Source organism: Bufo gargarizans, chromosome 8 (genome assembly GCF_014858855.1).
Source record: "Bufo gargarizans isolate SCDJY-AF-19 chromosome 8, ASM1485885v1, whole genome shotgun sequence".
Classification (NCBI taxonomy): domain Eukaryota; kingdom Metazoa; phylum Chordata; class Amphibia; order Anura; family Bufonidae; genus Bufo; species Bufo gargarizans.
In genome coordinates, this window is record NC_058087.1 from 78,458,448 (window position 1) to 78,471,629 (window position 13,182).

The window sequence follows — 13,182 nt, forward strand, 5'->3', positions numbered from 1 at the left end:
CCTACCTGCCAAGGTGGCGCTAGAGAGCAAGAACATTGTCTGTGAGATTTTTGTAGATAGTGGAGCAGCTGTCAATCTCATTGATAATCAATTTGCTATAACACATGGTTTCCGGGTATGCACTTTGGGAAAAGACATACCTGTTTTTGCTATTGATTCCGCTCCACTTTCTCAAAAATCGTTAAAGGGCATAGTTCACAATATCCGTATGACTGTGGGTGATGCTCATGTTGAGGATGTGTCATGTTTCCTCCTAAGCGGGTTACCTACTCCTCTAGTGTTGGGGCTACCCTGGCTCACTAAACATAACCCCACCATTGATTGGCAAGTGAGGCAAATAAATGGTTGGAGTGACTTTTGCAGAGAGGATTGCCTCTCGACGTCTCTTCCAGAGGTTTCTACTAAGACTGTACCATCTTTTCTCTCTGAATTTTCGGATGTGTTTTCTGAGAGTGGTGTTCAGGAGCTGCCCCCTCACCGGGAGTATGATTGCCCTATTAATTTCATCCCAGGCGCCAAGATGCCTAAATCTCATTTATAAAATCTCTCCCAACCTGAAAGGGTCGCTTTGCGTACTTATATCTCTGAGTGCCTGAGAAAGGGACACATACGACCCTCGAAGTCACCTGTTGCCGCAGTTTTTTTTTTTATAGAAAAAAGATGGTTCTTTAAGATTTCAGGGAGCTGAACAGTATCACAATTCGTGACCCTTATCTTCTTCCTCTGATCCCGGACCTGTTTAACCAGATTGTTGGGGCTAAAGTTTTTTCCAAGTTGGATTTAAGAGGGGCATACAACCTGGTCAGGGTCAGAGAAGGGGACGAATGGAAGATGGCCTTCAATACCCCTGAGGGCCATTTTGAGAATTTGGTTATGCCTTTTGGTTTGATGAAATCTCCAGCTGTCTTCCAACATTTTGTGAACAGCATTTTTTTATCATGTAATGGGGAAATTTGTATTAGTGTATCTAGATGACATTTTGATTTTTTCTCCTGATTTCAAAACTCATAGGGGCCACCTACGTCAGGTCTTGCTCATTCTGCGGGAGAATAAATTATACGCTAAACTGGAAAAATGTGTGTTTGCGGTTCCAGAAATTTCTGGGTTTTCTCCTCTCCGCTTTTGGTTTTCGCATGGACCCCGATAAGGTCTGCGCTGTTCTTGATTGGGAGCTTCCTGAGAATCAGAAGGCGCTGATGCGCTTTTGGGGTTTCGCCAATTATTACAGGAAGTTCATTTTGAATTATGCCTCTGTTGTTAAGCCACTCACTGATATAACTAGAAAGGGGGTAGATTTTTCCTCCTGGTCGGTAGAGGCGCGTAAGGCCTTTTCTAGTATCAAAGAAAGTTTTGCTTCCGCTCCATTCTTGGTACAACCTGATGTCTCTCTGCCCTTCATTGTTGAGGTGGATGCTTCTGAGGTGGGTGTGGGTGCGGTCTTGTCTCAGGGTCCCTCTCCTGCCAAATGGCGTCTGTGTGCCTTTTTCTCGAAGAAACTCTCCTCCACAGAGAGAAATTATGATGTGGGAGATAGGGAGTTGTTGGCCATCAAGTTAGCTTTTGAGGAATGGCGCCATTGGCTAGAGGGAGCCAGACAACCTATTACCGTGTTTACCGACCATACGAATCTGGCCTACTTGGAGTCAGCCAAGCATCTGAACCCGAGACAGGCCAAATGGTCTTTGTTCTTTTCAAGGTTTAATTTTGTTGTCACGTTCCGCCCTGGGGTTAAGAATGTAAAGGCGGATGCCCTGTCACGTTGTTTTCCGGGAGGGGGGAACTTTGAAGACCCGGGTCCCATTTTGGCTGAAGGGGTCGTGGTCTCTGCTCTTTATCCTGAATTGGAGGCAGAGGTTCAGGCAGCCCAGGCAGAGTCTCCTGATCTCTGTCCTCCTGGGAGGTTGTTTGTGCCTCTCGCTTTACGGCACAAGGTTTTTAAGGAGCACCACTATACTGTCCTTGCTGGGCACCTGGGGGGTAGAGCCACAGTGGATCTCATTGCTCGGAGATTCTGGTGGCCGGCGCTTCGTAAGTCGGTTGAGGGTTTTGTGGCAGCCTGCGAGACCTGCGCTCTTGCCAAAGTCCCTCATTCACGGCCATCAGGTCCTCTCCTCGTGTTACCCATTCCTTCCCGTCATTGGACACATCTGTCCATGGACTTCATTACGGACCTGCCTCGTTCCTCGGGGAAGACTGTGATTCTGGTGGTGGTGGACCGTTTTGGACGGCTTTCTGTTCTCGTTTGGGGGTTCGGTTGTCATTCTCTTCTGCTTCCCACCCGCAGTCGAATGGCCAGACAGAGCGCATCAATCAGAATCTGGAGACATATCTGCGCTGTTTAGTGGCGGAGAATCAGGAGGATTGGTGTTCTTTTTTGTCCCTTGCTGAGTTTGCTTTAAATAACCATCGTCAGGAGTCCTCTGATAAGTCACCATTTTTTGGTGCATATGGGTTTCATCCGCAGTTTGGGACATTCTCTGGAGAGGAGTCTTCTGGTTTACCTGATGAGGAGAGATCCTCCTCGTCTTTGTCATCTATTTGGCAAAAGATTCAGGATAATCTAAAGAGCATGAGTAAGAGATATAAGCGTGTGGCGGATAAGAGACGTGTGCCTGGTCCGGACATGAATGTTGGTAATCTGGTGTGGTTGTCTACTAAGAATATCAAATTGAAGGTTCCCTCCTGGAAGTTGGGTCCTAAGTTTATTGGGCCTTACAAAATCTTGTCTGTCATCAATCCCGTTGCCTACCATCTTGATCTTCCTCAGACTTGGAGGATCCATAATGTTTTTCACAAGTCCCTATTAAAACCTTATGTCGAACCCACTGTACCCTCTTTTTTGCCTCCGCCTCCAATTGTGGTTGATGGTAATCCTGAATTTCAGGTCTCTAGGATTGTGGACTCCCGGGGCGCTCCAGAGTGACGTCAGAGCGCCCCATGCGCATGGATGACGTGCCATGCGATCACGTGATCCATGCGCTTGGGGCGCCCTGACGTCACTCTGGAGCGCCCTGGGAGCCGCACTGACGGTAAGTATGCTGCTCCCCCGCTCCCCTCTCCCCTTTACCATGGCTGCCAGGACTTTAGCGTCCCGGCAGCCATGGTAACCATTCAGAAAAAGCTAAACGTCGGATCCGGCAATGCGCCAAAACGACGCTTAGCTTAAGGCCGGATCCGGATCAATGCCTTTCAATGGGCATTAATTCCGGATCCGGCCTTGCGGCAAGTCTTCAGGATTTTTGGCCGGAGCAAAAAGCGCATCCTGATGCATCCTGAACGGATTTCTCTTCATTCAGAATGCATTAGGATAAAACTGATCAGTATTCTTCCGGCATAGAGCCCCGACGATGGAACTCTATGCCGGAAGAAAAGAACGCAGATGTGAAAGAGCCCTAAGGATGGTGAGTTGCATGACTTGAGATTTGGGTTCAAATCTAAACAAGGGTGCTTTGATGATTTGACCTATGACTTAAACTTATGATGTAATTTCTCCTTCCTGTTTTATTACTTTCAGTACTGTGCAATCATTTTAGGTAGTTGTGGAAAAATGCTGCAAAGTAAGAATGCTTTCAAAAGTAAAAGTGACAATAGTTTAAAGGGAACCTGTCAGCGGCAATATCCATCCCAAACCGCCAGCAGTACCTTCAAGTAGCCGGCAGTGAGTTTTTAATGATGATTTTTTTACTGCATTCAGATGAAGCAGAAGTGGGAAAAACTTTCTTTTATCCTCCGTCCGTGCCATTTTTTAGTCAGGCTTGAAGTCAAGGGGGCAGCGGCCTCTTTGCTTCCAGTCAAGGTAACCATGCCCCCTTCCCTGCCCCTTTGCCTGTGACTGACAGCTGGCTGTTGGGCATAAGCGCTGTCAGTCACAGCGAAGGGGCAGTTACCTTGACTTGAATGCAAACATTAAACATTGATTTGATTTCAATTTCTCTTTGTTTCACTTTGTTCATTCACTTTACATTTTGTTAATTGCTAAAATAAACTATTAACAATTCTATTTTTGAAAGCATTCTTAACTTTGCAGCATTTTCCCCACACCTGCTGAAACTTTTGCATATAAAATCCTGAGGTTTGTTGCAATTGCATTAAGGCTTAATGAATGTGTAGTCTAAATAAAGACAAATTAAATGATTTGTCTTCACACAAAGTGTCATCATTCTAGCAAGTGTCTCCAAAACTCCCTATTATTCTTGAGCTATTAAACAATAGCAAGCAGAGATCTGAAAAACTATATGGACAGAAATTGCATCACTTTATAACAACTTATATTTGCTGAAATTAAAGTGCTCCTTTAAAGGGCTTCTGTCACCCCCCAAAAGACATATTTTTTTTTTTGGCTAACTAAAATCCTTATACTGCGATTTTTCAATATATAGGGCTCTTACCATTTTCTGTTGGCTAGTTCCTTTAAAAACTGCACTTTTATAATATGTAAATTACCTATCTACCAGCAAGTAGGGCGTCTAATTGCTGGTAGCCGCTGCATCCTCCTTTCAAAAAAACGCCCCCTCCTCCTGCTGATTGACAGGGCCAGCGAGTGCTTTCCTCCTCTGGCTGGCCCTGTCTGCAATTCAAATCCTGCGCCTGCACCTCATTCGGTGCTGGCGCTCTGAGAGAAGGACGCTTGCTTCCTCAGCACTCCCTCAATGCGCCTGCGCCAATGACGTCACCGCTAAACCCGAAAGAGAAGATGTCATCGGCGCAGATGCACTGAGGAAGGACTGAGGAAGCGAGCGTCCTTCTCTCAGAGCACCTACGCCGAATGAGGTGCAGGCGCGGGATTTGAATTGCAGACAGGGCCAGCCGGAGGAGGAGAGCACTCGCTGGCCCTGTCAATCAGCAGGAGGAGGTTTTTTTTTAAAGGAGGATGCGGCGGCTACCAGCAGGTAGACTCCCTACTTGCTGGTAGAGAGGTAATTTACATATTATAGAAGTGCAGTTTTTAAAGAAACTAGCCAACAGAAAAGGGTAAGAGCCCTATATATTGAAAAATTGCAGTATAAGGATTTGAATTATTCTAATAAAAAAAAATGACTCTTGGGGGGGTGACAGAAGCCCTTTAATTAATAATATGATTGCTAACTTTATGCATTTCTTTTTTATTCCCCATCAGTAAAAACCAGATACACTTTTGAGGCTCACAACAACAATAGCATAACGTTTTACCATAATATCAATGAAACAAGCAATTGCCATAATTTTTATAACACAAACTGTGAATTCCGGGTGTTATTGTATGGAGGAATTAACAAGACGAGAAGATTTTTTGAAGGATCCTTTAATACTACCCTGCTACCCATTGTTTATAACGGATGCCAAGCAATTCCATCAGAAACTCAAGTCATCTTTCATCTACCCAGTCTCCGTGAGAATGATACAGATATTTACTTCTTTTGCATGGAGGTTGCGTATCCCCCTCCTTACATCTGCAAGTGTGACGAAGGCTCTATCATACAGGTCAAAGGTAAGTACAGACAATTTTTCCAACAAAACCATAGTGATTAGTAGTGATGAGCGGCAGGGGCAATACTCGAATTCGCGATATTTCACAAATATTTGGTAGAATATTCATTATATATTTGAAAATTCAAGATTATTTTCTTGATCGTGAAAAATCGGCAATATAATATTTGCGTAATGCGCGTGAAATACAGGCGTGTGTCACTATAGCAAAATTTTTCAAGCTGCTAGAAGATTCCTGAGACCGGAGAAAATGGTTGGCACGGCAGAACATTACAATAGTTTTATATGTAGATAGAGTGCTCCAATATATTCGCAATTGCAAAATCAGCACTAATGATGCGAATATTTAGGTGCAATACGTGCACAATTTAACAGGTCTGACTACTTATTAGTGATTGGTGCACTAAGTATTGTTGTGAACTTGTGACATCACAGTACTATGTATGTATCATGTATGTATGTACAGCAGAATCACATTATATCACTATCCAACCTACACTGACTCTCTCCCACTAACTATCTGTAATATATATATATATATATATATATATATATATATATATAAAAGCTAGCTAACTAACTAAGTAACTAACTATATAATGTAATGACACAGGAAAGCACAGAGCACAGCAATAACACTGCTGTCTCTCTCTCAGATCTGCAAAATACTGCATACAAGGGCTGCTGGGGAGGTTCTTATATACTAAGGGGTAGGCAACTTTCCTATTGGTTGCTAGGGATGTTGCTAAGCTCAGACAAAGACATTGCAGCCTTCTCATTGGCCCACAAGCAAGAAGGGAGGTTACTGAGGAAAAAAAATCTAGCATATTCGAAATTACAAATATATATCACTATATTCTAAATATTCGCGAATTTTCGAAGTGCCGATATTCGCAATTAATATTCACTATTCGAATATTCTCGCCCAACACTACTGCTTAGCACAGCATCCTGAACAACTTCCCATGTGATTTTTCATAGCAATAACCACATACCTGTTAGCTCTCTTGACGCAGCCATTCCAGTTGTTAAAGGTAGTTTGTCACCAGTGACCTCCCTATCTGACTGTTTGCATAGGCATAAAGCCATGTCCACCTGAATAAAGCACAGTTTTTCTTTTGTCTTTCTTAATATTAAATTAGTCCTTTGGTGTAATGAGGGTGTCACCATTGCTCTTTTTGCTCCGAAACCCTGCTCCTTTCTGTGGCTGGCCCAGTGTTGAACTGAGGTTCCTTAGGCCCACCAGAGGCAAAGAAAGAGAAGTCTAAGAAATAGACCTTAGTAGCAAGTGATTGGTTCCAAAGGCAGCTCCAAATACATTTTTTTCTTCTGTACCTTTGGGGCTGTTAGAGTAGCTTTCTCTAATAAAAATTAAGTTGTCAAGGTTCAGGAAATTCACTGGCCAGTGGACATCAAGCACACACAAAGTTGGTGTACAATAGAGTCCAGGTTTCCCCTTCCTCAGTGTATATTTATACAGAAAGACACAAACACAAAACCAATCAGATGTTTATGATATAGAGCACTGCCCAATCAGATTATAGGTAACAGGGCATGATAGCCTCATGCGAGGACAAAGCAGGTTATGGTGGAATATGTGGACGGGGTCTGCCTAGCCTTAGCCCTTGGCAACTGAAACAAGTCTTGTAGCCCACCCCCTCCCACACCTTATATTGGAATGTCCTTAAGCAGTTTGGAAATTTTTTGTTTAAAGACAAAATTGAGTCAATTAAATTAACAGGGCCCTCTATGGCATAAGAGCCTGGGCCCGCCGGAGGATCCTCTGGTACTCTGGTAGGCCAGTCTCATGCTGGGCCTGCCTCTTCCTTGCTGATTTGCCATTGCCTGGCCCTGTCAATCAAAGCAGTGAGGAAGGAGCTGGCCACAGAAATGAAGAAGAGCCGGGGTGCAAGAAGAGCAAAGATGACACCCTCATTGCACCAAAAAACATATTTGCTGGCCAACATAGGAATTATAGCTCTAATAGGCTGGGTCACATGATCACGGCACCTAAAGGCTATAATGTCGGCTATCGTCATTATTGCAGGACGAGGACATTAGCCGCGGGTAAACGCATTATCGATACTTTTACACTCAGAATATATTCTAGACTTTATGATTGCTGTCAGTACGCCACTTGATACCTGGGTTGCCAAATACTCCAAAAATCCTGTTGAGCTCAACATCAAATTATACATAACTTCCTGACTTCCTGGAAACCATGGTCTATGCTTCATCCTTCCCCATTCTTTTTCCCCTCCCTATTACCTTTTCTATCTTATAAAAAGAAGTTCCATTTTTTATAACCTACATTTTGTATTTCAGTGGAGATGCCCAGTCTAAGTCTTCAGATGGACTTTTATTTTCCAAGACATCAGGGGACTATAAAAATGTATTGGCACTCACACTTCTAGATATGCTTCTATGGTGATCCATCTGTCCTTTCCTGTTCCCAGTTCCTCCTCCTTCTGCTGTTTCCATACTCCTATTTTGGAGTATGGTTGTCATATGAAATGTTGAAAATCTAATAAAACACTTGAAAAAATAGAACTCAAATGTACGGTATTTACTGATACAAATGTTATGCATTCCCTCTAAAAGTCGTGCAAGCTAAAAGATCACCAGTCCACCTCCTTGCCCATCTTAAAAGTCAATAGATGCCAACTTTAAATATTTTTATTTAGTTTCTCAACTTTTGCATGTTAAATTCCAGATTCCCATATTTAAAAAATTACTGTGGCACTAGTTCATGAACTGAATGTTTATGTCTTGATTACACATTCTCACATCCAATATAACCATTTCTATAAACTTTGTATTTTTATATTTATATTTTGTTATATTTTTTGAGTATTGCTTAAAACCTATTGCTTAAAATGTATTGAGCTTAAAAGGGTTGTTTGAGCTTAAAGGAGTTATGATTTTTTTTATAGCACTGAAAATCTGATGGGCAGCAATATAGAACTAAGCTAAGCAAGTTTTATGCAAATATATATATATATATATATATATATATATATATATATATAGTTCCTAATTTCACTGGTTCTTTTCTGGCCCTTGTTTACATGCAATAACAACAATCTCTGCCCCTCCCCCTGCTCTGCTAAGGGAGTGGCTACAAGAGCTGCCCTGAGTGACATGTCTGCCTGCTGGGAGAATCAGCAGCATCTTGTATGTGTAGGACTACAAGTCCCAGTTGTATAATGACACTGCTAAGGGAGTGGATACAAGAGCTGCCCTGAGTGACATGTCTGCTGGCTGGGAGAATCAGCAGCATGTTGTGTGTGTAGGACCACAAGTCCCAGCTGTCTAATGACACTGCTAAGGGAGTGGATACAAGAGCTGCTCTGACTGCTGGGAGAATCAACAGCAACTTGTAAGTGTAGAACTACAAGTCCCACCTGTATAATGACACTGCTAATACACACAGGATCGTCCCCCTACCTTCTTGTGCAATGCTCTCTCTAGTCTGTCAGCTCCTAGTCTGTCAGCTCCTGTGCCCAGAATTGTCACTGCCTGCAGCTACCCAGTCTGTGCAGCTGAAGGAGTTAAGAATCCTAGGAGAGAGCAGGCAGCACGGCAGTGAAGGGGGGCATGGTTAGCACAGTGACATCTTGTTTACAGGCTTGTGCAATGAACTTTATCAGAGCAGGGAGAGAAGCTGACATCACAGGTCATGTGACCCTCAGTCAAATATGATAAACCAGGCACTGCAGATAAAGTGAGTTAATTGTAAAGTTGTTATATTTGCCTAGTTAGGAACATAGAAAGAACAAAAAAAATAACTCGGACAACCCCTTTAATTTTTTATTTTTTTCCAGAATATAAATTGAACAAACTGCACAAAGAAGTTGTAGAAATTCAGAATCTGCCCCTGAGTCTTTTGATAATACTGGGATGTCTTACAGCATACAGCCTTATAATCACTACATCATTTGTATATATTATGGTAAGTAAACTATGGATCATTTTTTGTTTTATTATTTTGTAAATTACACCCAATAAAAAAGAAGCATTGAAAAGCTTTCTTGCCACTTCAACAGCAACTCCATAGACATACATATGCTTTCTGTTGCTACATCTAACCATATTATACAATTCCTAATTATAAGTCTCCTACAGAATAATGCCCAAATATCAATGTCTTATCTCAACTGAATAATACTTCCATACAGTTGCCTTAATGAAAAAGTTATACAGTGCTGTCATAACCAGACATATGACAATAATAGTAGCAGGGGCACACAATGTAAATATCACCACAAAGTACTCTAATAATATCCACAAACAGTAACCATGGCTCTAATAACAGTGCTATACAATCTCTTAAAAGGGGTTGACTGCTTTTTTATATTGATAACCTATCCATAGTCAGCCCCCCGCCGATCAGCTATTTGATGAAAACATAGCGCTCGACAATGCAGTGGTGTGCAGGTGTAATTACAACTCCACCGTCCTCATTCACTTCAGTGCGGTGGCTTCTTCCTACTCAAGTAATTAGCTGCAATGTGGACGGCGAGCAGGTAAACAGACAAGAGAACACTGCACTCATACGATTGCTGCGTTCTCTTCAAACAGCTGATTGGTGGGGTGCCAGCAGTTGGCTTCCCCCACCAATCTGATATTGATGACCTATCCCGAGGATAGGTCATATATAATAAAGCAGAAAACCCCTTTAGTACAACTCTTGCAAAATGAACATTATGATTCGTGGTAGAGGCTCTTGTAATACTGTCTTCATTTCCTTATTACAAATATGCAACTTTTTTTTTGCAGAGAAACAAAAGAAGAATGCGAATTCAACAGAGTGAATATATTAATGTTGTCCCACGACGCCCAAAGAACCATAAGCCCTGTGTTCCTTATGCCACTAATCCTGGTCACCCTTTTAATCGCTGACAACTGCATATGCTGAGCAACTATTCCATCTGTCTGTGTTTACCAGGATTGTTACAGCAAAACAGAAGTCTATATGCTGATTATCCATATCAATGTTTTCTGATTTATTTTTTTATATTAGTTTGAGAAGGTTATCTCATTTTTATTATATAATTAAGAAAAATGGCATTTCATAATCTTCTATGACAAATTACCTTTTAAAGTAATACATAATAAATGTTATATAAGAAAAAAGGCAGCAGTAAATAAAATATATAAATTAAGAAATAATAATTAAAACAAATTATTTATGCCCTGTCTGGCATAAAACAGAAAATTTGGCAATAAATCTTAATTGAAGGGGTTGACCCATCTGGCCATAAATGTTGAGATGGGACAAACCCTTTAACATAATTTCTGGTTTCATATTAAGTGCACATTTATATTCTCCTCTGCTGTGGAAAGTGGTTCTAAAAAGTAACAAACATTGGCGCACGCTGCTGTTGCACAGAATTTTTTTTACCTTTTTGGGGATTTTACTCATTGGCGAGCAATGAGGGGCCGGAGTAGGTGGTCTGTCACATGTATTATAATCTACACTAGGAAACTGGCCTAGATTGTAGCAGAGATCTAGAAGAGCCCCATTGCTGGTCTAAATCTCTGCTTCGTTGCACAGACCTACAAAGATGCACCACAAATATAAAGATGAATGCATCTATTTATAATTGCAGTGCATTGAAAGCAAGAAGGAGAGAGGTTAATACTGGTAAACTGTATGGGAAACTGAAATCCTCGTTCTCATATATAGTACTGGAGATACAAGCACTATTGTTGCCATCAAAAGGGTGGGAACCTCATAGGAACACCAACCCAAATATACGTCATATTATGCAATGGATATGTCACAATGTGATAACTTTTGTTATAAACAGAAGCCATTACATCAGTGTTAACAGAACCTAATGTGCATTAATATTTATTATGAAAAGATATATTTTTATGACTGGAAAAATGTATCATATTTTTTTAAGAATTCATTTTTTAATACATTGCATTAAATCAAGATTTGTCATTGTCCTGTAGGAATAAAATGATTTCCATTAAAATATGTCCCCAGACAGGAAAAAAAAAATATTCTCATTTACCTGTTCTTATAGGCATGCTGTCACCATTTTTTTTTGCTGTGGGGGAATAATGCAAATGTTCAATTCATATGGCAACTGCTTTATATAGCAATGGCTGCTGATGAGAAAATCTCACATTTCATGGTGGCCATTCAGATGAATGCACATTATTGTAACACAAGGAAGAATCTGACTAGTCTAGCTATATATAGCTAGAAGAGAAAGTAAGAGAATTACCTGGATTTCTGCCTTAGGCTACTTTCACACCTGCGCGTTCTGAACGGATCCGCTCATATTAATGCAGACGGTGGCTCCGTTCAGAAAGCATTATAACTTAGAAAATGTTTCTAAGTGTGAAAGTAGCCTGAGCGGATCCGTTCAGACTTTACATTGAAAGTCAATGGTGGACGGATCCGCTTAAAGATTGAGCCATATGGTGTCATCTTCAAGCGGATCCGTCCCCATTGACTTACATTGTAAGTCGGAACGGATCCGCTCGCCTCCGCACGGCCAGACGGACACCCGAACGCTGCTTGCAGCGTTCGGGTGTCCGCTCACTGAGCGGAGCGGAGGCTGAGCGCTGGCAGACGGATGCATTCTCAGTGGATCCGCCTCCACTGAGAATGCATTAGGGCCAGACGGCTGCGTTCAGGGCCGCTTGTGAGCCCCTTCAAACGGAGCTCACGAGCGGACACCTGAACACAGGTGTGAAAGGAGCCTTAATTGCTAATAAAATGTGGCTTGCTTTTTATCTGTCACAAGAATAGACAAACACAATTGAACTAACGACACACAAACAGTTGCACCAGTTATGTCTTTTATTGAGCAAACAGCTACCGTGTAGTTAATAATGTGAAGAAACTTAAGATAATTCCAAGCAGTTCATATACTGTACTCTGACGACAAAAGTGAGTACACCCCTAAGTGAAAATGGCCAAATTGTGCCCAATTAGTCATTTTAGTCATGTGCCCAATTAGACCATATAGCAGTTTAACAAGCAGGTTCCACTCAGAACTAGCCTTGCCATTGTCGACCAAAGAAGTTGAGTGCACGTGCTCAGCGTCATATCCAAAGGTTGTCTATTCAAAATAGACATATGAGTGCTGCCAGCATTGCTGCAGAGGTTAAAGGGGTGGGTGGGGGGGGGGGGGGGGGTCAGCCTGTCAGTCCTCAAACCATACGCTACACACTGCGTCAAATTGGTCTTTTCTGAAAATGTTGCAGAAGAAAATCTGTAAACAGTTTGCTGAAGATGAGCAGACTAAGGACAAGGATTACTGGAACCATATCCTGTGGTCTGATGAGACCAAGAAAAATGTATTTGGTTCAGATGGTGTTAAGCGTGTTTGTACTCCTCACCTGATTGCCGCCAAAGACAAGTGTGTCTTGCCTACAGTCAAGCATGGTGGTGGGAGTGTCATGGTTTAGGGCAGCATGACTGCTGCCGGCTGTGGAGAGCTACAGTTCATTGAGATCATGAATGCCAACATGTACTGTGATATACTGAAGCAGAGCATGATCCTATCCCTTCGGAAACTGGACCGCAGGGTAGTATCTCAACATGATAATGACCCCAAACACACCTTCAAGATGACCACTGACTTGCTAAAGAAACTGAGGGTAAAGGTGCTGGACTGGCCAAGCTTATCTGTACTCTCTAGACCTAAACCTTATTGAGCATCTGTGGGGCATCCTCAAACAGAAGGTGGA

The 13,182-nt window shown here is 42.1% G+C and overlaps 1 protein-coding gene across 3 annotated transcripts in view; it reads left to right on the forward strand.

Annotated features, from left to right (window-relative positions):
- LOC122945333 (T-cell-specific surface glycoprotein CD28-like) overlaps positions 1-11,793 on the forward strand; it is a 136,849-nt gene extending 125,056 nt beyond the window's left edge. For 2 of the 3 annotated variants that reach the window (XM_044304396.1, XM_044304395.1), the window contains 3 exons: positions 5,117-5,467; positions 9,291-9,418; positions 10,246-11,790. In XM_044304396.1, the coding sequence (XP_044160331.1) occupies positions 5,117-5,467; positions 9,291-9,418; positions 10,246-10,368 (602 nt within the window). In that variant the 3' untranslated portion in view covers positions 10,369-11,790. Of the gene's footprint in view, positions 1-5,116; positions 5,468-9,290; positions 9,419-10,245 lie in introns of all 3 variants that reach the window. The other variant, XM_044304397.1, reaches the window with a different exon arrangement.
- The last annotated feature ends 1,389 nt before the right edge of the window (positions 11,794-13,182 follow it).